At 40.3% G+C, this 22,847-nt stretch overlaps 1 protein-coding gene across 1 annotated transcript in view; it reads left to right on the top strand.

The window, feature by feature from the left end:
* ITGA8 (integrin, alpha 8) overlaps positions 1-22,847 on the top strand; it is a 188,659-nt gene that overhangs the window by 67,275 nt on the left and 98,537 nt on the right. The window contains exon 14 of the mRNA XM_010859968.1: positions 21,418-21,463. Within this exon, the coding sequence (XP_010858270.1) occupies positions 21,418-21,463 (46 nt within the window). The remainder of the gene's footprint in view (positions 1-21,417; positions 21,464-22,847) is intronic.

Here is a 22,847-nt window from a genome sequence, read left to right as displayed (position 1 = left end):
TTCATTTCTGGCACCAGAATTCTTTTTTTGGAAAAAGAAAATGCAAATATGTTCAGGTATCTATGTTGGTGCTTTTTAAAACTCGAGTTGACCAGAGGAGTATATTATATACATTATTTGAGTGATAGCATTTCAGAGAAGAAATAGCTGTGGTAGTGAAGAATCTCTAAAATTCAGTGATCTGGTCTAATCCCATTAAACTTGATTGTATAACAAGGCCATCTGGTAGATGCATAGTGCAGACTTTGTAGGGTGGAGAAGGTTTTGTTGAGAAATAGAAATCTTACCGGCAATAAAAACTGAAGGTAAACATGGGCTGAGTGCCAAGACTATCATTGTCTTGCTCTGGCCCCTAATACACAAGATTATATCATGGAGCCATCTCAGACAATTATACTAAATGACATAAAATGACCTATCATATTTCATATTTTAACGAATGCTCTGTGTGTGTGTGTGTGTGTGTGTGTGTGTGAATGTGAGCAAACACCCCAGCAAACTCACATGCAAGAAGAAATGAAAGGGTGACTTTAACCAAAGGGAATAATGAATTTTAATCAAACCCTGAGCTCCTTGAAATTGATTTGTAGTTTGAACTAAATTCAATCTTACAAAGTTTATTTTTACTTCTCAAAGTGCTACTCAAGGTTTTATGAAAAGCAAAACATTGTGTTCTTCTTGAGCAAGATTTTCATAATTTCATTATAAATATATTAGACATTAGAATATTGTTTCTTATAAAATATCTTATGAATTTAGATTAAATTGAATTAAATCAAGTGAAAGTTCTTGGATTTCAATCCAGCAGTGTCATAAAGTAGACGTAAAAATGAATAGACAGATAAAAGACTTGAGTTCTAGAACGAAGGTTTTAGTAACTCCGTGCCTCTGGGTCTTACTCTCCACACCTGAAAGTGATGTGGAACTGTGGAATGCTTATCCAAGGGTCTTTTTAAACTCTAAAATCTGATTCTGTAATCCAAGGGCTAGATTTACTGACTTCCAGATTTCTCTGTAATGTTGAGTAGATTATTAAGGACTCATCTTAGAAAAAAAATCATTTAATAAAATCATACAAGATTTTTCCTTAACTTTTTCTTGAAAATAATTTTTGACTGGCAGACAAGTTGAAAAAATAGTACAGAGAGTCCTTCACCCAGCCTCCCTTAATATTAGCACCTTGTGTAACTATCAAGATGTGATCACCTAGAGCCAGACATCGAGAAGCCTGGCGGGTTACGGTCCACGGGGTCACAAAGAATTGGACACAACTGAAGTGACTTAGCATACATATAACTATAGTTGACACTTTTCAAAAGTATGACTAGACATTTTGAAGAATGTCCTTGAATTTAAGTTTGCTTGATGTTTGCTCATGATTGGATTGAGGTTCTGTATTGTTAGCAAATGCGCATGCGCGCGCGCGCGCGTGTGTGTGTGTGTGTGTGTGTGTGTGTGCGCGCGCGCGTGTATGCTCAGTCATGCCCGACTCTTTGCAACCCCATGGACTGTAGCCTGCCATGTACATGGAATTTTCTGTAAGAATATTGGAGTGGGCTGCCATTTCCTCCTCCAGGGGATCTTCCTTCCTGACCTAGAGATCGAACCCGCGTCTCTTACATTTCCTGCATTGGCAGGTGTATCTTCACCACTGAACCACCTGGGAAGCCCATTTTTGGAAAGAATACCACAAAATGTGATGCCCTTCCCAGTGCATCCCAGCAGAAGGCACACGATGTCTGTTGCCCTTTTGCACTCTGATCACTTGTTTGCAGTGATGCCTATCAACCAGGTTTCCCACTGTAAAGTTACTATTTTTCCCTTTGCATAATAATTACTTTTGGAGAAATACCATGAGACTATGCAAATACCCCATTTTTCATCATACATTTGCCCACTAATCTTAGCATTCATTGTTGATGCTCGCCTACAACCATTACTATTATTGCATTGTGATTTTCTGTTTCCATCATACCTTCTACACTTACTAACTGAAATTCTAATATAATAAAAATACATCTTTTTTATCTTTTATTTATTCAATTTTAAAAAGTATCTGTGTTAACTTGTATATATTTTATTCCAGTACTGTATTTATTTTTGTTGCTTGAATTGTCCTATATTTGGCCATTAGTAATTCCATCCAGTTGGTTCCTGTGTTCTTCACCATTTCCCATTCTTTTATGAGCATCTTCCTTACTTTCTGACAACATAAGATACTGCAAGCTCATTTTTCATTTTCCCTGGAATCACCCATTCCTCGAAGAGCTCTATGCTATGCTAAGTCACTTCAGTCGTGTCCGACTCCGTGCGACCCCATAGACGGCAGCCCACCAGGCTCCCCCGTCCCTGGGATTCTCCAGGCAAGAACACTGGAGTGGGCTGCCATTTCCTTCTCCAATGCATGAAAGTGAAAAGTGAAAGTGAAGTCACTCAGTCGTGTCTGACTCTTAGCGACCCCATGGATTGCAGCCTAATAGGCTCCTCCGTCCATGGGATTTTCCAAGCAAGAGTACTGGAGTGGGGTGCCATTGTCTTCTCCGTCAAAGAGCTCTAGTTCTTTTATTGACGAATGGTATCTAGAAACCAAGGTCTGGATACTAGGTGTTCTTATGGCTTAGGGTGTCAAGATAAGACTTGTAATGCACTGAATTCTATAGATTGCCGTATTCCCATACGTTATACTAAATTTCAAACCATGAATATTAACTTGATATCAACAACTTACATTTTTATTTTTCAACCTGTATCTTGTAAGTTAGCATTTTTGCATTTGTCAACAACAGGTATTTTGGCAATGTTAATCTTATTCAGCTAATGTTGAAAACAGCTACTAGTTTTCTCCATTTTAAATATGATAATAGAATATTTTCTGATTATATGGTGGCTCAGAGGTAAAGAATCCATCTGCTAATACAGAGACACAAAAGCCACAGCTTTTTAAATATTGCTTCTTAGTATGTTCTGTAACTCCTTTGATAGCCAGGCATGATGTACTGGGTAAAAGGAACTGCTATAAATAGACCTATACTAATATGGCGGTGGGTTTTGCTGGGAGTTGGGGCGGGTGGATGTTTTATGGTGTGTGATTAGATCTCGGTCTTTTTTCCTGTATCATTTTTTACTAAAGTTTTTCAAAATAATTTGTAGATGTTATAATACTTTATTATTATTTTTTATTGGGGTATAATTGTTTTAAAATGCTGTGCTAGATCCTGCTGCACAATGAAGTGAATCAGCTGTATGTATATATACATAATCTCATCCCTCTTCCCAACATCTGCTGAATCACCAAAAAAGCAAGAGAGTTCCAGAAAAACATCTATTTCTGCTTTAATGACTATACCAAAGCCTTTGACTGTGTGGATCACAATAAACTGTGGAAAATTCTGAAAAAGATGGGCATACCGGACCACCTGACCAGCCTCTTGAGAAACCTGTATGCAGGTCAGGAAGCAACAGTTAGAACTGGACATGGAACAACAGACTGGTTCCAAATAGGAAAAGGAGTACGTCAAGGCTGTATATTGTCACCCTGCTTATTTAACTTATATGCAGAGTACATCATGAGAAACGCTGGGCTGGATGAAGCACAAGCTGGAATCAAGTTTGCTGGGAGAAATATCAATAACCTCGGATATGCAGATGACACCACCCTTATGGCAGAAAGTGAAGAACTAAAGAGCCTCTTGAAGAAAGTGAAAGAGGAGAGTGAAAAGTTGGCTTAAAGCGCAACATTCAGAAAACAAAGATCATTATATCCGGTCCCATAACTTCATGGGAAATAGATGGGGAAACAGTGGAAACAGTGGCTGACTTTATTTTTTTGGGCTCCAAAATCACTGCAGATGGTGACTGCAGCCATGAAATTAAAAGATGCTTACTCCTTAGAAGGAAAATTATGACCAACCTAGACAGCATATTAAAAAGCAGAGACATTACTTTGTCAACAAAGATCCGTCTAGTCAAGACTATGGTTTTTCCAATAGTCACGTATGGATATGAGAGTTGGACTATAAGGAAAGCTGAGCACAGAAGAATTGATGCTTTTGAACTGTGGTGTTGGAGAAGACTCTTGAGAGTCCCTTGGACTGCAAGGAGATCCAACCAGTCCATCCTAAAGGAGATCAGTCCTGGGTATTCATTGGAAGAACTGATGTTGAAGCTGGAACTCCAATACTTTGGCCACCTGATGTGAAGAGCTGACTCATTTGAAAAGACCCTGATGCTGGGAAAGATTGAGGGTGGGAGGAGAAGGGGATGACAGAGGATGAGATGGTTGGATGGCATCATCTACTCGATGGACGTGAGTTTGAGTGAACTCCGAGAGTTGGTGATGGACAGGGAGGCTTGGTGTGCTGTGGTTCATGGGGTCTCAAAGAGTCGGACACGACTGAGCGACTGAACTGAACAGCCCTCTTGGACCTCCCTCCCACTGACCCCTTATCTGGCCCCTCTAGGTCAGCACAGAGTGCTGAGCTGAGCTCCCTGCACTATACATCAGATTCCCACGAGCTGTCTGAGCTCTCAGTCTTTTAGTGAGCCTATTCTTCTGGACTATGAGCTTCACACCTGCTTCTGAGTTGAGACAGGATGGCTAGGGTGGGCTAAAGTTGGGTATTTTCCTTCCTCCAGGTTAGACTCTGATAATACCCCAGTTATCTCTGGTTGACTAGCTTCTCCTGGCAGACCTTTTTAGGGAGAATAGAGTGCTCCGGTATATTTCTGATTGGTTTCTTCCCTCTTCCCCTCTGTTTTCTGATGTTCACTGGGGAGATACAGGAGAAAAAAACTCACAAACCTGGCCCTGTGGAAATCCACTAGTGACTAGACCTCTGGAGGATTTAATTCTCAGTGTTGTCCACACTGAGCTGCCTGCACTTCACCAATACAGTCTGGGTTTCCCTGCCCCCTGCTCTGGTTCCCATGGAGGCTGCTGCTCTGAGAAGTTGTGTTTCTCTGCATTTGCCTGGGAGTCTCTCCAACGAGGAGGCAGCACTGTGCCCTGTGACCTCACTGCTCTTATGGATCTAAGAAGAGCCATTGATTTTTCAGTTCGTTCAGCATTTTACTTGCTCAGATGGAGCGGTGACTTCCAAGCTTTTTACATGCTAGACCAGAAACCAGAAGTCGGACAGTTTAAATCCCAACTGACTACTTTCCAAGCATTCAATTGTAGGAGCTGGCTTCTTTCTGAAACCCAAGGCACCATTAATAAGGCAGGATATCATGTATCCTTGATCTTTGTTGTGTTAATAAAAACTCTGTGGCCAGCCATGGCTCGTTTTTTTTTAGAGGGGTGGGGTGAGTGGGAGTAAGTTCTCCTGTAGTTAGAATCTCTCCTTATTTCTGACCTCCCAGTGTCTGTTCTGGAGAAGGCAATGGCACCCCACTCCAGTACTCTTGCCTAGAAAATCCCATGGATGGAGGAGCCTGGTAGGCTGCAGTCCATGGGGTCGCTGAGAGTTGGGCACGACTGAGTGACTTCACTTTCACTTTTCACTTTCATGCACTGGAGAAGGAAATGGCAACCCACTCCAGTGTTCTTGCCTGGAGAATCCCAGGGACAGAGGAGGCTGGTGGGCTGCCGTCTATGGGGTCGCACAGAGTCGGACATGACTGAAGCGACTTAGCAGCAGCAGTAGTGTCTGTTCTTCATATAAGTCATTTTTAAATTTATGAATATACGATTTAAAAACCGTAGTTTAGTGTCATCCACTGAAGCACCCCATCTATCTTTGCACACCCTGGACATCTTCCCGGGAGTTCACTTCCCACTTAGGAACCCAGTTCAAATATCACTTCCTTGGAAACCCTCTCCTGACTCTTGTCCTTCCTCTAAAAACACTTCTCTCAGATTGAAATGACACATTTTTTGTGGTCTTTTGATAAATGCCTCTTTCACCCCTTGAGACTGGACACTTTATTAGTTGAGGGCAAGCCCTGGATTTAATTTTTGTCATTATGGAAGCCTAGTACTTCAAGCAGTGGCTGGCACTGGAGGCAGCTAGTAAATGTTTGTTGAATGAAACAATGAATAAGTGAATAAATGAATGAATAAACCCGTTTCCTCATAGCCAGATACGTTCGCATATAAACTCTTCCCTCATCTCTTTACCTGGCAACTATCTTACAACTCTAAGTCCAGTGAGCTATCTTATTCTTGTGTAAAATAATAGACGTGGACAGAAAGACAATTACCATATGATATCACTTATACGTGGAATCTAAAATATGACACAAATGAAGCTGTCTATGAAACAGAAACAGACTCACAGAGGTAGAGAACGGAGTTGCGGCTGCCAAGGGGGAGGGATGGGGAAGGATGGACTGGGAGTTTGGGATTAGCAGATGTGAACTATTATATATAGGATGGATAAACAACAAGCGGCTTAGTGTACAACAGAGGGAACTACATTCAGTATCCTATGAGTAAACCATAATAGAAAGAATATGAAAGGTGGCTCAGTGATAAAGAGTCCACCTGCCAATGCAGGAGACATGGGTTCAGTCCCTTAGTTGGGAAGATCCCCTGGAGAAGGAAATGGCAACCTACTCCAGTATTCTTGCCTGGGAAATCCCATGAACAGAGGAGCCTGGCGGGCTACAATCCATGGGGTTGCAAAGGAGTCTGACGTGACCTGGCAACCAAACAACAGAAATTAACGCAACATTGTTAATCAGCTATACTTCAATAAAATTTTAAAAAAATAGACATGGAAGTCAAGATGGTGATGATCCTTTAAATAAACTTGGGCTTCTTCTCCTAGGATTATGGGAGGTGCCACTCAAGATGGTGCACTTATTCTTGGCAAGCAGAACCCTTGACCTTAATTCTATAAGCCCTGGGCATTTCAATGCCACATTTCTAGACCAAGAGAACCAGTATCCAGCTTGATAGAAATAGCACCAATAGCATATTGGAGTCAGGGGGCCCATATTCTCATTTCTTCACCCATCATTTTCAGCTCTGTAACCCTGCATGTAACACTTATATCTCTGAACTTAGCTTCTCTAGCCTTAAAAGGAGGGTCATCAGAGCAATGCCCTATGGTTCAAGATTGTTGTGAAGACAACTTGCAAACCATAAAGAACTCTAAACAGTCAGTATATGTTATTTCTTAACCTCACCCCTAAAGAGAGGTGAGAGGGACCCGAAAGCAGCTCTAATGCTGAGATTCAGATGCTCTAATGCTTTGCAGCGGACCTAGCCCTATGCTTTAAGGCAATGACTCACATAGAATCCCTAGAGCTTCCTTCCTATAAGAGGAGAGCGAGTGATTGCCAAGATAACTAAGACAGCAGCAAAATCCTCTTTAGTATTTCCAATCTGCAAGCCCTGTTCATGTGACACTCTTCTTTCTGTAATCATCTTTTATTTTTTGCTCACATTTTTCTGGGATGACATTAGTAATAGCCACTTTCCTAAAAACTACCAACCCTAATAGAGTTTCATGAGAGCTTGAGTGTACAACAGAATGCGTGGGGTCTGGCCAGCATTCTGGCTAAATTGTGATTAGGTGAAGCTCATTTGAGGGGTGCTCAGCCCCTCTCATCTCCAGCTTTCTTTTCTTTCTATCCTTAACAGCTCCTCTACGTCAGCTGCAGAAGCTGACAATGTTTCCTCTTCTCAGATGGGCAGTGGAGAAGGATCTAACATCCTTGTTCCCATCCAAATATAAATGGTGGGGGTGGGGGTGGGGGGAGTAGGTTACACCCAGGGGACTTGGATCTAGTGAGTGCTGGCTCGCATCTTTAACAAGCCCCCGTGGAGAGCTGACTGATAGACTATCAGTGCTCGAAGGGCAGAAAATGTGTCAGTTTGCTCACTGCTGAATCCTTGGCAGCTGGGACAGGACTTGGCTCATGCTGGGAGTTGAATCACAAGTTGCTGAATGAGGGTGTTCAGTAGAGGGAACTGCTACACATATCTTTTCTTCCTCTCCTCCCTCTCTGGCAACTCTATACATTTGTGTCTTAGTGTATCAGTTTTCTTGGGCTGCCATAACAAAGTACCATACGCCGGATGGCTCAAACAACAAAAATGTATTTCCTTGCATTTCTGGAGACTACCAGTACAAGTTTGAGATGTGGGCAGGATTGGTTTCTCCTGAGGCCTCTTTCTTTGGTCTGTAGACAGCATTTTGTTTTTGTGTCTGCATGTTGTCATTTCTCTGTGTGTGTGTCCAAATTTCCTCTTCTTACAGGACAGCAGCCAGATGAAATGAGGGTCCACTCTAATGGACTTAGACTTTAAGTCCACTTTAACTTACCTCTTTAAAGACAGTTTCTCTACATAGTCACATTCTAAGGTACCAGAGATTAAGACTTCAACGTCCAACTTTGGGGGGTGGGGAGATGCAATTCCGTTCATAACACTTAGCAGACTTTTAAAGTCCCACACAGTTTTTAATCATAGGATTTTCTCTGTCAGGATGGATGTGAGAATAGTGTTTTAATGGGACAGTGAAACCAGCAGGACCTCCTGGGGCTCCTGGACATGAAAGTGTTTCTTTGTCCCCCTGTTTCTCGTTTGTAGGGAATAGCCTTCACCCTCCATGACCTATCCTGAGTTCCAAAGGGCAGGTTCAAATAGTTGTTGATCAGGGAAGGGTGGGGATCCAGAGACAAAGGAGGAGTAGCCAAGAAACAACATACAGCCTTGGGGCAGGGTCCTCATTCCACCTCAAGGGATATACACAGCAATATCTTTGAGGTCTTCAACAGAACTAAAACCCCCAATATTTAGAAAGTGTTAATTCATGAAGCATTCTTAACTTTAGAGAAGGTCACAGTTTGATAATCTCTAGAACCAGAGAAGCTCCTCGAGAGACCACCTGAGGCCAGATTAAAGGAATGCAGGTCCTGCACACACCTGCATCCTTATCAGCAACCCCACCCTTGAACCATCCCACCCCCCTGCCCCTCCTCCCCCGCCCCGGTTGGGACACAGTTTTGAATGGCATGAGTCCCTGTGTTCCCCTTTGCCTGGCAGAACAATAAAAGTATTCTTTTCTACTTCACCCAAAACTCTGTCTCCAAGATTCAAATCAGCACTGGTGTTCAGAGGCTGAGTTTTCAACATCAATACCAGACTCTTTTGGAGACTGTGAAATCATTCCCAATAGGCAGCCACTTATAAATGAGAATGGTCCTAAAGAAATAATCTTTTCTCCAAAACGGTTTTAGCGACTGACTGGACAGTACACATATTATAAGTGTGACCACAACAAGGATAAAGTGAAATGCCTTTGATCCAGTGACATGGGCCACAACTAGCAAAGCATCCATCAGCGGTGGGGAAAGGGCAGTGCCTACAGCCACAGGATGCTAATAACATGCAGAAAGCGATTTTCGTACGGCAGACTCCTCGTTTCATAGTGCACTTTTATTTTTGTGGGATTTTTTTAAAAAGAAAATAAACCCTCAGTAAATTAGAATGTTGCAACCTAATACCACAGTCCAGCTCATAAATGTTTTCCTTCAGAGTTCATTTGGAAGCATTTCAGACAGATTGTTAGGATTATTACTTACTGGGATAAAATTATGCTTTTTTTTTTTTTTTCAAACATTTCTTCCTCTACTTGTAACCCTCCTCTCAGTAATACTTTGCATGTTGCAATAAAAAAGCAAGAAAAAAAATCTGTCTATTTTTAGATGAACACATTTGCCAAACTCAAGGAGACTTATCTAAATGCCTGCTTCCCACAGACATGGGCTGTTTTTCCAGTGCCAAACTCATAAGCCAATTTTTAACCCGCTTAAGAGTCAACACGGCCATGTTTCCACCCATCATTTTACACATTATCTTTAATCCCATCATTTCTCTTAAAATCATCCTGGTATGAAAGTGAGCAGATCTCAGGTGGGTCCAGGTAGACATCTATACTTGACAACCCTCATTCATCTTTAAAATGCTGCGGGAAGGGGCTTAACAGAGATGGAGCCAAGGTGGTGATGAGGAGTGTCTGGAGGAGATGCTGTGGGCTGTGAGCATCGGCAATGCCAAGACAGGAGCCAGAAGTCTATGGATGAGGAGCTCAGGGAACTGAGTCTTAGAGGTGGGCCAGTGAGATGTCCAAGTCTGGTTGAACCAGGGAGAAAGCCAAACCCTGTTCCATAAAGGAAGCGAGATGAGACACAAACCATGCAGAAGCCTAGCTGACTCAAGAGACAAAAGACAGTCGTGGATTGTATATCAGAGCCGAGAAAGTGGTCATGTGACCCCCAACAAATTGTACTGAGCTCTTGGCTGTCTTGTCTGGAGAACCTTGAAGACTTCTCCAGACTTTTAGCAATCAAGAGCAACTTGTCCAAAGTCAATAGGAAGCCAGTGGCAAAGTGAACTGGAATTTACAATTCCTAAATTTTTACCCTCTATTCAGAAATTTTTCACTTGAACAATACTGCATTTAAAAGAGGACTTTAAAGACATTATAGGGATTTAACAAGAGACAATTTACAAATCAAAATCAGCCTATAGGTACAAAAACTTGTACACAAACGTTTATAGTGACTTTCCAAAAATTGGAAACAATGCAAGTTTTCCTCAGCCAGGGATGGATAAACAAACCATGAGTGAGTGAAATACAGCTCAGCAATAAAAATGAGTGAATTACTGACACATGCAAGATCGTGGATGAATCTCAAATGAACTAAGCTCAGTGAAAGAAGCCAATTCCAAAAGGCTAACTACTGGTACAGCCACTATGGAAAACTCAAAAAGCTAAAAACAGAGTTACCATATGATCCCGCAGTCCCACTCCTGGGCATATATATACCCAGACAAAACTATAATTCAAAAAGATACATTCTCCCCTGTGTTCATTGCAGCACTTTTTATAGTAGCCAAGACATGAAAGCAACCTAAATGTCCACCGACATATGAATGGGTAATGAAAATGTGGTACTTGTGTGTGTGTGTGTGTGTGTGTGTGTGTGTGTGTATACGCATACACACTGGAATATTATTCAGCCATAAAAAGAATGAAATAATGCTATTTGCAGCAACATGGATGGACCTAGAGATTATGATCCTTAGTGAAGTCAGAAAGACAAATCCCATATGACATCACTTATATGTAGAATCTCAAATGTGACACAAATGGACTTGTCTGTAAAACAGATACAGACTCACAGACACACAGACAGACTTCTGGTTGTCAAGGTCAGGGGGAAGGTCGGGGAGGGATGAATTGGGAGTTTTGGATTAACAGATGTAAACTATTTATAGATAATGAATAAATAACAAGGTCCTACTGTATAGCACAGGAATTATGTTCAATAACCGGTAATAAACCATAGTGAAAAAGAATATGAAGAAGAGTGTGTGTGTATATATATACATACACATAAGAATCACTGTGCTGTACAGTAGAAATTAATACAACACTGTAAGTTATACTTCCATAAAATAAATTTTAAAAAATTAAAATAAAAGGCCAGAGAAGGTGAAAAAAGGCTACTTGCTGTATACCTCCATCTATGCAACATTCTGGAAAACAGAATAGAGGATCAAGAGGCTAAGAAGGGAGTCGGGGCAGGCTTGGCAGCAACGTGCGGGAGAACATTTGGGGATGATGGAGCTGTTCTGAATCTTGGTTGTGTTGGTAGTTCATGACCAGATGAATTTATCAAAGCTCTAAGAGTAGTATATTTATTTTTTTTTAATTTTATGGAATATAGTTGATTTACAATGTATTAGTTTCAGGTGTCCAGCAAAATGATTCAGTTATACATATATAGATATATATATCTGCCCTTTTTTGAGAATCTTTTCTCATGCCTCCCTCTCATAGGGGAGACCCGGGTTCGATCCCTGGGTCAGAAAGATTCCCTGAAGAAGGGAATGGCTACCCACTCCAGTATTCTTGCCTGGAGAATTCCATGGACAGAGGAGCCTAGTGGGTCACAGTTCATGGGTCGCAAAGAATCGGAAACACACACAGGCCATTGCAGAGTATTGAGTAGAGTTCCCTGTGCTATATAGTAGTTTCTTAGTAATTATCTATATAAAGTTGTGTGAATATGTCAATCCCAATCTCCCAATTTATGCCCCCTCCTCGCTTACCCTGGTAACAAAAAACAAGTTTGCTTTCTACATCTTAACTCTTATTTCTGTTTTGTAGATGTTTCATTTGTCCCCCCCCCCCCGTTTTTTTAAGATTCCACATATTAGAATACTTTTCAAGGCTGACATTTACTTTATGTAAAAACATCTGAATTTTAAGATTGTTTTAAGAGAGAAAAGTAGCCTGTAGCTATGTTCCTGGGAAGCACAGGGATGAAAATAGGTAACAGCCAGACTGCCTCTTTAAAACTTGGCCTGGCCACTTACTTTATTTAGCTTTTCTGAACCTTATTTTCCCTATTTTAAAATGAGGATAATTATGGTATCTACCTCACAGGATTGTCGTAAGAAAGAAATGCATATAATTAAAATGTTTAGAAAGTTAGCTTTTATTTGATATGTCTCTGCTTCTGGGTCAAACATTTGCATTGTTATAGATAGATAGTATTAATCGCTTAGTTGTGTCTGATTCTTTGTGACCCCATGGACTGTAGCCTACCAGGCTCCAATGTCCATGGGATTATCCAGGCAAGAATACTAGAGTGGGTAGCCATTGCCTTCTCCAGGGGATCTTCCTGACCCAGGGATTGAACCTGGGTCTCTTGCATGATTCTTTGCCATCTGAGCCACAACTGACATAGCACATTCTAAGAAAATTGTGCCAATTTCTATTCCCTCCAACAGAGGATACATGCGTTTCTGATCCTCTTCTATTGTGCCTAATACTAAACTTTTCAAATTTCAGAAGTCAAAAATGATACCTCATTGTTTCTTCCATTTGTAATTCTTTGATAATGAATGAGGTTGAACATCTCTTCCTGTATTTATTGGTCACAGCTATTTATTTTTATGTGAATTGCCTATTTATTACCTTTTATTGAAATTAAAAGATGCTTACTCCTTGGAAGGAAAGTTAGGACCAACCTAGATAGCATATTAAAAAGCAGAGACATTACTTTGCCAACAAAGGTCCGTCTAGTCAAGGCTATGGTTTTTCCAGTGGTCATGTACGGATGTGAGAGTTGGACTGTGAAGAAAGCTGAGTGCCGAAGAATTAATGCTTTTGAACTGTGGTGCTGGAGAAGACTCTTGTGAGTCCCTTGGACTGCAAGGAGATCCAACCAGTCCATCCTAAAGGAGACCAGTCCTGGGTGTTCATTGGAAGGACTGATGCTGAGGCTAAAACTCCAATACTTTGGGCACCTCATGCGAAGAGTTGACTCATTGGAAAAGATCCTGATGCTGGGAGGGATTGGGGGCAGGAGGAGAAGGGGACAACAGAGAATGAGATGGCTGGATGGCATCACTGACTCAATGGACGTGAGTCTCAGTGAACTCCGGGAGTTGGTGATGGACAGGGAGGCCTGGCGTGCTGCAATTCATGGGGTCGCAAAGAGTCGGACACGACTGAACGACTGAACTGAACTGACTGATTGGACTATTTATAGTTTTATTGGCTTCCCTGGTGGCTCAGATGGTAAAGAATCTGCCTGCCATGCAGGAGACCCAGGTTCAATCCCTGGGTTGGGAAGATCCCCTAGAGAAGGGAATGGCAATCCACTTCAGTATTCTTGCTTGGAGAATTCCATGGACAGAGGCGCCTTGTAGGCTGTAGTCTGTGGGGTTGCAAAGAGTAGGACACGACTGAGCTACTAACACATACACTCATCGTTTTATTATTAATGTGTATGAGTCTGTCATAAAATAGGGTTATTAATAATAATTAACATTTATATTTTCATAGGTGCCTGACATTCTTGAGAGCATTGACAAATATTCCCATCTGATCAAGGGGCTGCATTGTGAACATCTACCACTATTTCTTTCACTTACCTTTAGAACTTGAATTTTTTAAAGTTTCAATTTTAAAATTCCTTGGTGATTTCTACATTTGGGGGGTTGTGTTTCGGCATCGGGCCTTCCCTCTGGAAGGGAACTTTTCATACAACTCCTAGGTTTTCGTTCCCACGTTTCTCATTCATTTGGAAGCTCTTTATGGCAGTTCTCACTGTCCAGAATTATTCTGAAATAATAAATGTCTTTTAACTCCAAGATTTTAAAGGAGGTATTTGGTGGCATTTTGAGCAAGAGATTTCAGAATGTGTATATTTCTTAGGAAGATGGGAGAGTTAGAAGTGGGAAGAAAGAAAGTAGCAGAGAAGGTGGCTCACAACTGATGGTGCTCTGGGGACCGGGGAGTCGTCCCTCCATGAAACGCCTTTGGGAGATTTCCTCATCTAATCCTGTCCGCACTCTTCCTGTTATCTTCCCCTTCCCTCTGTCCCCCATCTCAGAAGTTTCCATTCTCTCTTTCTGCTCGCTGCCCACCTGGGCCCAGACTTCAAATCCACACTCAAAACAACACTGATGTTTTCCTATTGAACTTCTTCTAATTCTAAAATTTCCTTCGGAGATTAATGAAATCAGACCCTATAGTCCCAGCACCACTTTAAAGACTTGGCTCTTTACTGCTTTCTTGTTTAAAAACAACAATTTTGGAGAAATAAAATACAAAATAGAGGTGTAATAGGTCTCCTATGACCTCACATTTTTTAGGGTTATTTTTTCTTGCCAACTGATCCTGCATTCATGCTAATGTCTCCTTTTTTTATCCTTAAAAGTACTTGGTTCCATCAAAAACCAAAAGGAAAATAAACTATGTTTCTCCGGCAGTGTGAGGTGATAAAAAAGGACTCTAGCAATTTTAGAACCGTTTTTGATTAAGGGGAAAGAACCAATTTTAGTTGCCAAGTGTTTCTTCAAGGGGGAATAAAAGGCTAAATGTCTTTGCATAAAGAAAGGCAAAGTTTTTTGTTTGTTTTCAGAATATGCTTTTAAGAAGTTTCAATAAGAAAGGAAAATAGATAAACACTAGATAAAGGTATAAGATCTGTTGTCTCAAAGTTAGGGGAAAAAGTCCACTGAGTTATGACCCAGTTATTAATTGCATAATCACTTACTGAATTATGGAAATACTAGCACCAAAATTTGTCATCAGATTATCACTGAAATTCCTTGGGATTAACATACACACCACTATATATGGATGTCACTATAGAGGAGAAGCTGAGAGTCACACTCCTGACCATCAAGGGTAACCATCAAGGGCCTACTGTATAGCACAGGGAACTCTACTCAATATTTTGTGATAACTTAGATGAGAAAAAAATCTAAAAAAAGAATGAATAGGTGTATGTATAATTGAATCACTGCTGTACCTCTGAAACTAACACAGCACTAAATCAACTGTACACCAATAAATAAAAATTAAAAAAAAAACAGTAAAAGTCCTGAAGGGAAGGAAGGAATTCCTAAGCATGACAGAATTATGCAAAAAAATTGTTTAAACTGGGTGTCTATATATATATATATATGCACACATATATAAACAAGTGTGTATATACATATATAGATACATCCATATACACAAACATAAATATAGGTGTGTATATATTTGGAACATATCTATAATAGCATATGTATATTTGGAAATCACATAATACTTATCGAAACAAGTCACATATTTTGGAAAGACAGATTAGTTAGAAACACAAATGAGCAGATCTGTTCTTCTCCCCTAGAGAAATCTGATAAAGACCCTGAGCACAGATGCTTCTGGCCTTTTCCAGCAGGCACAATACCAAGGTGGTGTCTCAGAAGACAAGCATACGTTAGTGGTAGATAACTGTTTTCTCAGTCTCTGAATAACTGTGGCCACGTTCTCATGAAAAAAAAAAAAAAATCATGGCCTGTTTTGCCAGTCACTTGAGTTTTCCCGAGTAGGAAAATCCCCACCCTGAGGCCTAGGAATCAAAGTTCCCAAAGAAAAAGCGCTCCTGCCCCTGATGGTCAGGAGTGTGACTCTCAGCTTCTCCTCTATAGTGACAATCTGATCATGATGCAAGCTCTGAAGTGTGTGTGCGTGTGTGTGTGTGTGAGTGTCTCCCAACACTTTCAAGGGCACATGCAAAAATTCAGCAGAATTATAGTTGACATTAGCCTGTCTTAATAATTGTTCCATTTCCTTCATCTCTCTCTTTTTTAGTATATTATCTCATGATTACTTTTCCTCCCATTTCATAGGAGGATAAAGTCCCTGCCCTGTTTCTGATACGATGCCTGGTGCTGTGGATGCAAAGATTCTTTCTTTCTTCATTTCAGCCCCTACCATTCCATAAAATCTTTGTGATATGCAAACCCAAAGAAAGATCCCTGCCCTGGAAGAGCTTATAGTCTATTTTCTTGGTCATTTCCAAAGAGTAAATGCTTACAATTTGTCTGTTATTTATAAAGTGTCCAATCTCAAGATATAAACATTTCACCGTATTTGGAAACAAAAACAAAGCGCATGATCCCTTGGAATCAGTTTTCGTAATGGAACTTTCCTGTCTGGTGTTGTGTCAATAGACGCAGATCAGACCAAGTGCCACCTGTACTACACTTGTCTAAATACTGGAGTTCAGATTACACAGGAAGAACAGAGTCTGTGTTTCTTCAAATCAGTAGCTCTTTTTCCTCTGACATAGCGAAAATGCACTGTTGTGCAGGGAGAAACGAATGTCAACAGAAAAAAATGTGAAAATCATTGAAAACGGTGAAATTCTGATATGTTTTCAAAACTGGTAGACTTAGAAACTTTGCTTTCTGACTTCATAGATTTGAACCCTTGGAAAAGAGTTTTATTCCATGAGTCATAGGTACTCAGGTGGTAGCCCTTGACTTACTGTCTTCCTTAATCTCACAGACGGAGCTCCCTGCAGTAGTCCCCAACCTTTCTGGCACCAGGGACTGGTTTCGTGGAAGAAACTTTTTCCACATACCAGGAGTGGGGTCAGGGATGACTTGGGGATGGTTTCGGGGCCTTATATTTACTGTATACTTTATTTCTATTATTATTATATCAGCTCCACCTCAGATCATCAGGCATTAGGTCCTGGAGGTTGGGGACCCCTACTAGATGACTTTCATTTGACTTGTTGAACATGGTTGTTATTTAGTCACTCAATCTTGTCCAACCATTTGAAATCCCACGGACAACAGCCCGCCAGTTTCTCTGTCCATAGCATTCTCCAGGCTAGAATACTGGAGTGGGTTGCTATTTCCTTCTCCAATTAAACATTAGCATGCACATCTTTTAAAACATGGATCTTTGGAGTCCAGTCCTGAGTCTGTCATCTGAATCTGATGCTGTGTCTATATAACAAGAAACTTTCAACTTTTTAAACTGAAGTATAGTTGATTCACAATATTGTGTTAGTTTCAGCTATACAGCCAAGTGACTCAGTTATGTGGATATATATATATATATATATGTTCTGATTATTTTCCTTTATAGTTCATTCAAAAATGTTTATATGGTTCCCTGTGCTATACAGTATATTCTTGTTTATCTATTTTATGTATAATGATGTGTATCTGTTAATCCCACACTACTTATTCCTCCCCCTTTCCTTTCCCCTTTGATGTTTCTTTTCTATGTCTGTAAGCCTACTTGTTTTGTATATAAATTCATTTGTATAATTTTTTAGATATCAGTAAGATCACATAATATTTCTCTTTCTCTGACTTCACTCTGTATAATCATCTCTAGGTCCATCCATGTTGCTGCAAATGGCAATATTTCATTTTTTTAATGACCGACTAATAGTCCTGTGTGTGTGTGTGTTGTGTGTATCCATCTTCTTTACCCATTCATCTGTTGATGGACACTTACATTTCTTCCATGTAACCAGAGATATTTTGACTGATTCTAATCCTGAAGATATGAGTCTATTAAAAAAAAAAAAAAAACATGTTTCACAAGAATTATTGTCTTTGGTTGGGTTCTTTAAGAGAAGACACTAAATATTAGAAAAGAAGTAGTTTATTTGAGGAATAACCCCCAGAAATCATTGCTAAGGAAGTAGGGAAGAAAGATGTGAAAAGGAAAGATTATTATCACGAGGCTGACTGGGTGAGCAACTAGGGCTTTATCTCACTGGGGAATTCTGGAGACAGGAAGCACATGCCTTAGAGTCGCCCTAAGAAAGAAGCCTTGCTAGCTCATGGACCTAGCTATCCATCCAGTCCCCATCCATCACGGGCTGAGGGTAATGCCCTGGCCCAGCCAAGAGAAGCCCCTAGAGAAGAGTCATAGTTGCTTGCAGTCTGACCAGTTCCTTTGTCTGGAAAGGTGAGTGCCAAGGGCATGTGGCTACAAATCATTTTCCTGTACAAACTCCATTAAACCAATTTAATTCCTTGATTGGTTTTCCATATGGCATGGCCAAAAAAGTTTCCCCGTCTTTTTTTCTTTTCATTTTCACCTCAGTTCTACTGGAATTAACCAATTATGGATCCAGCTATTGTAAGTTTTCTTCTGTGGCTGTTAATTCTGCCAAGTCAAATTTTCCCATCTCTGCATCTAAATTTTACTTTGCAGATATAGCCATGATCATTTTCATTTGTGCTTGGTTGCACCTCCTGAGAAAAAATAAGCATCATACATGAGATTAAGAAAAATGGAGAGTTCTGACTATGTATTAGCCAATCACTGAGATTGTTGTGAACATTACTCCTCAAAGAGTTTAAGACGTCTCTGTTGCCCAGTCCTGCTGTAACCCAGCTTCACCTCTTCTGTATGTGTGTAAAAGTGAAATTATCTCAGTCATGTCTGACTCTTTACGACTCATCAGTGAATTTATATGTGAGCCTCCTCCCTAAGCCTCAAATTCCTCTTCTGCCAAAACATAGATGTAGAGAACAAATGTATGGATACCAAGGGGGGAAGGTAGGGGGGAAGAGTGGATTGGAAGATTGGGATTGATATGTATATACTCTATGTATAAAATAGAACACTAGTAGATGTAGAGAACAAACGTATGGATACCAAGGGGGGAATGTAGCGGGGAGGAGTGGATTGGAAGATTGGGATTGATATGTATATACTCTATGTGTAAAATAGAACACTAGTAAGAACCTACTGTTGGAGAAGGCAATGGCACCCTACTCCAGTACTCTTGCCTGGAAAATCCCATGGATGGAGGAGCCTGGTAGGCTGCAGACCATAGGGTCTCAAAGAGTCAGACACGACTGAGTGACTTCACTTTCACTTTTCCCTTTCATGCATTGGAGAAGGAAATGGCAACCCACTCCAGTGTTCTTGCCTGGAGAATCCCAGAGATGGGGGAGCCTGGTGGGCTGCCGTCTATGGGGTCGCACAGAGTTGGACATGACTGAAGCGACTTAGCAGCGGCAAGAACCTACTGTATAGCACGTGGCATTCTACTCAATACTCTGTGCTGATTTAAATGGGAAGGGAATCCAAAAAGAGGGGATACATGTATACATATTGCTGATTTACTTTGTTGTACAGCAGAAACGGACATGACATGGTAAAGCAACTCTACTGCAACAAAATAAATGAAAACAAAAGCAAATTCCTCTTCTGCAAAATTGTGCTAATAATAAAGACTTCTTAACTTGCTAGGAATCACGTAAAGTAAATTCATTAAAAGGATTCCTGGCCTAGAATAAGTGTTCGATATGTGTTATTGATTATTAGCATTGTTGTTGTTATTTAATATTATTATAGTTTCCCTGCTTATCCATGGCGGCATATGTTCCAGGACTCTCAGTGGATGCCTGAAACCTCGGAGAATACTGAACCCTCTAGATACTATGTTTTTTCCCTGTACATAAAGATGAATTTATTAATTATGAACAGAGATTAACAACAATAACTAAGAATACAGTAGAACAATTATAACTATATACTATAATAAAAGTTATGTGAATCTGGTCTCTCACTCAAAACATCTTATTGTACAAATTCAGTGTCTTTTCAGTCTTAGCTAATTACTTCTCACCTACTGTGGTTTTAACTTTTGCAGCTTGTGGTGGGACCACAAAACTAGCATGAGTTTTTTTTCTTCTTCACAGTTTCACATATATAAGATTTTTTCTTACTATAGATCTTAGCAGCTTTAGCGTAGGATTTTGTTTCTTACTAAGTGGAGAATGTTCACCTTTTCACTTAAAGGAATCACTTAGGGCTTCTCTTTACCACATTTTAATTGCTAGCATCACTCCTTTTTAATTTTTTTTGATCATGCCCTGCAGCATGCAGGATCTTAGTTCCCCTGACCAGGGATCGAACCCATACCCCCTGCATTGGAAGCGTGGAGTATTAACCACTGGAACACCAAGGAAGTCCCTAGCACCACTCCTCTCGCAGTTTAGTGCCATTATTAAGTAAAATAAGTGTCACTTGAAGAAGCACTGAGACGCCAAGTTGGCTACTAAGCGACCACAGATAGGACATGCTGGACCAAGAGGTCATTCACATCCCAGGCGGGATGGCGTGAGATTTCATCACGCTGCTCAGAACAGCGTGCAATTTAAACGTTTGATGATGCGTTGTTTATTTCTGGAATTCTCCACTTAATATTTTCAGACTGTGGTTGACCACAGGTAACTGAAACCAAAGAAGCAAAACCATTAATAAGGAGAGACTGTTATAATATAATATGTCAGTTATTTCATACACTACCAGTCACTCTGCCAAAACCATACTCGCCACCCACGTATTTGTAAGAGCGAAAGGCTGAGGTAAGATGGCAGCCAAACTGCTCTACTTCACTGGTAAAACACTTGCCTTATAGGATTGTTGCTGATAGGGGGATGATAAAACAGTGTGTGTGATGAGCCTGGTACATAGTAGGCACTTAGCGTATGCTTCCCTCTCCCTTTTTTTCTATTTATTTATTTAGTTGCAGCATGTGGGATCTAGTTCCCAGACCAGAGACTGAACCCAGGCCACGTGCTTCAGGAGTGCAGAGTCTTAGCCCCTGCACCACCAGGGAAGTCCTTTTTCCTTTTTAAATTAGTTTTTCATTGGAGTATAGTTGCTTTACACTCTTACGTTAGTTTCTACTGTACAGCAAAATGAATCAGACATACATATACGTATATCCCTTCCCTTTTGGACTTCCTTCCCATTCAGGTCACCACTATGATCTTATTTACAAATCAGAAATAGAGACATAGGCACTTCTTCCCTTATGATTTAAGGTGTGTGCCTTGGGTCTGGAGGATATGGCATTATGACGAATATCTGAAGCATTTCTAGAAGGCTGGCCTTCCTGAGTCCAGTAGGGTTGGAGATCTATGGATTTATGTGTCATATTGAGTTACAGTGAAGTTCCTATATCCTTTCCAAAATGCCTTAGGAAAGCCGTGATTTGCTGTTCTTGTTTGTATGACTCTCATTCTGCAATCGGCATATCAGGTTGCTCTCTGTGCTATTTATAATTAATTATGAGTTTTGATCAATTCTATAAAATTTGTGCTTCTGTGTTTTTTTTTAGATTTAATTGTGGGTGCATTTGGAACAGGAAAAGTAGCAGTTTACAGGTATGTGGTTGATGGTCTGCAAATTTGTTTTTTGTATTATAATATATTAACTTCAGGTGTTGGAGAAGGCAATGGCACCCCACTCCAGTACTCTTGCCTGGAAAACCCCATGGACAGAGGAGCCTGGTAGGCTGCAGTCCATGGGGTCACTAAGAATCGGACACGACTGAGTGACTTCACTTTCACTTTTCACTTTCACGCATTGGAGAAGGAAATGGCAACCCACTCCAGTGTTCTTGCCTGGAAAGTCTCACGGACAGCAGAGCCTGGTGGGCTGCCGTCTATGGGGTCACACAGAGTCGGACACGACTGAAGTGACTTAGCAGCAACTTCAGGTGTATGACATTCAATATTTGTATATATTGCAAAATGATTACCATGATAAGTCATTAATTACATCTATCACCACATAGTTACAACTTTTTTTGGGCTGTGATAAGAACTTGTAAGATCTACCCTCTTAGCAACTTTTCAATATACTTTATATATAACAATAACATGGTATTATTAACTATAAGCACCATGCTGTATCACTTATCTTATAAATAATAAATCCCCATGACTTACTTATAACTAGACGTTTGTACTTTTGACCACTTTCACCCATTTCCATCACCCCCTCTCACTGCCATCTCTGGCAACTACCAATCTGTTCCCAGTATCTATATGTTCATCTTGTGATTTTGATTTGTTTTTAGACTGTACATGTAAGTGAGATCATATGATATTTGTCTTTTTCTGAATTTTTCACTAAGCATAATACTCTCAAGGTCCTTCTGTGTTGTCACAAAAGGCAAGACTTCCCTTTTTGTGGCTGAATAGTATTCTGTTGAATATGTATCTTTATTTCTTCATTGATGGACACATTCTTCTAGTTGTTTCAGATGCATTTCCTCTTGTTTTTGGTTTTGCCTTAAATTATTTATTTTGGAGAATGTTGAGATGCTCTTTTTAAAGTTTGGAGGAATATTTTCCCCTCAGTATTTTTCCCTTTCTTTCAACCTTTCTGTTTTTGTTCTCATATCTCATGACCAAACTTCCAGCCTCTACTAGCATAATGTTAAATAAGATATGAATCTTAGTGGAACTTACAAAATGACACACCTTTTAGATGGCCCTCAATGTAAATACTTCTCTTTGCTTTGGAAATGAATTAAAATGTGCTTATACATAAGGAAGGTGGGGCAGGGGAATGGTATTATGTACCCTGGCCTTTGTAATCAAGTGTGGACACTAAATTAGGGAATAGAAATACTATCCAAGAATTGGTAGTCTCCAAAAACAAGCATTGAACAATTCAAATATGACAGATCTGGATTTTAAAATACCTAGCCATTGCACCTCTAATCCAATTTGACTGTTGTTCTTATAAAAAGAATGCACT

Source organism: Bison bison, unplaced genomic scaffold (assembly GCF_000754665.1).
Source record: "Bison bison bison isolate TAMUID 2011002044 unplaced genomic scaffold, Bison_UMD1.0 scf7180017864461, whole genome shotgun sequence".
NCBI classification, from domain to species: Eukaryota; Metazoa; Chordata; class Mammalia; order Artiodactyla; family Bovidae; genus Bison; species Bison bison.
Note: the sequence above shows the minus strand (reverse complement) of the source record. Positions and strands in the feature narration are given on the sequence as shown.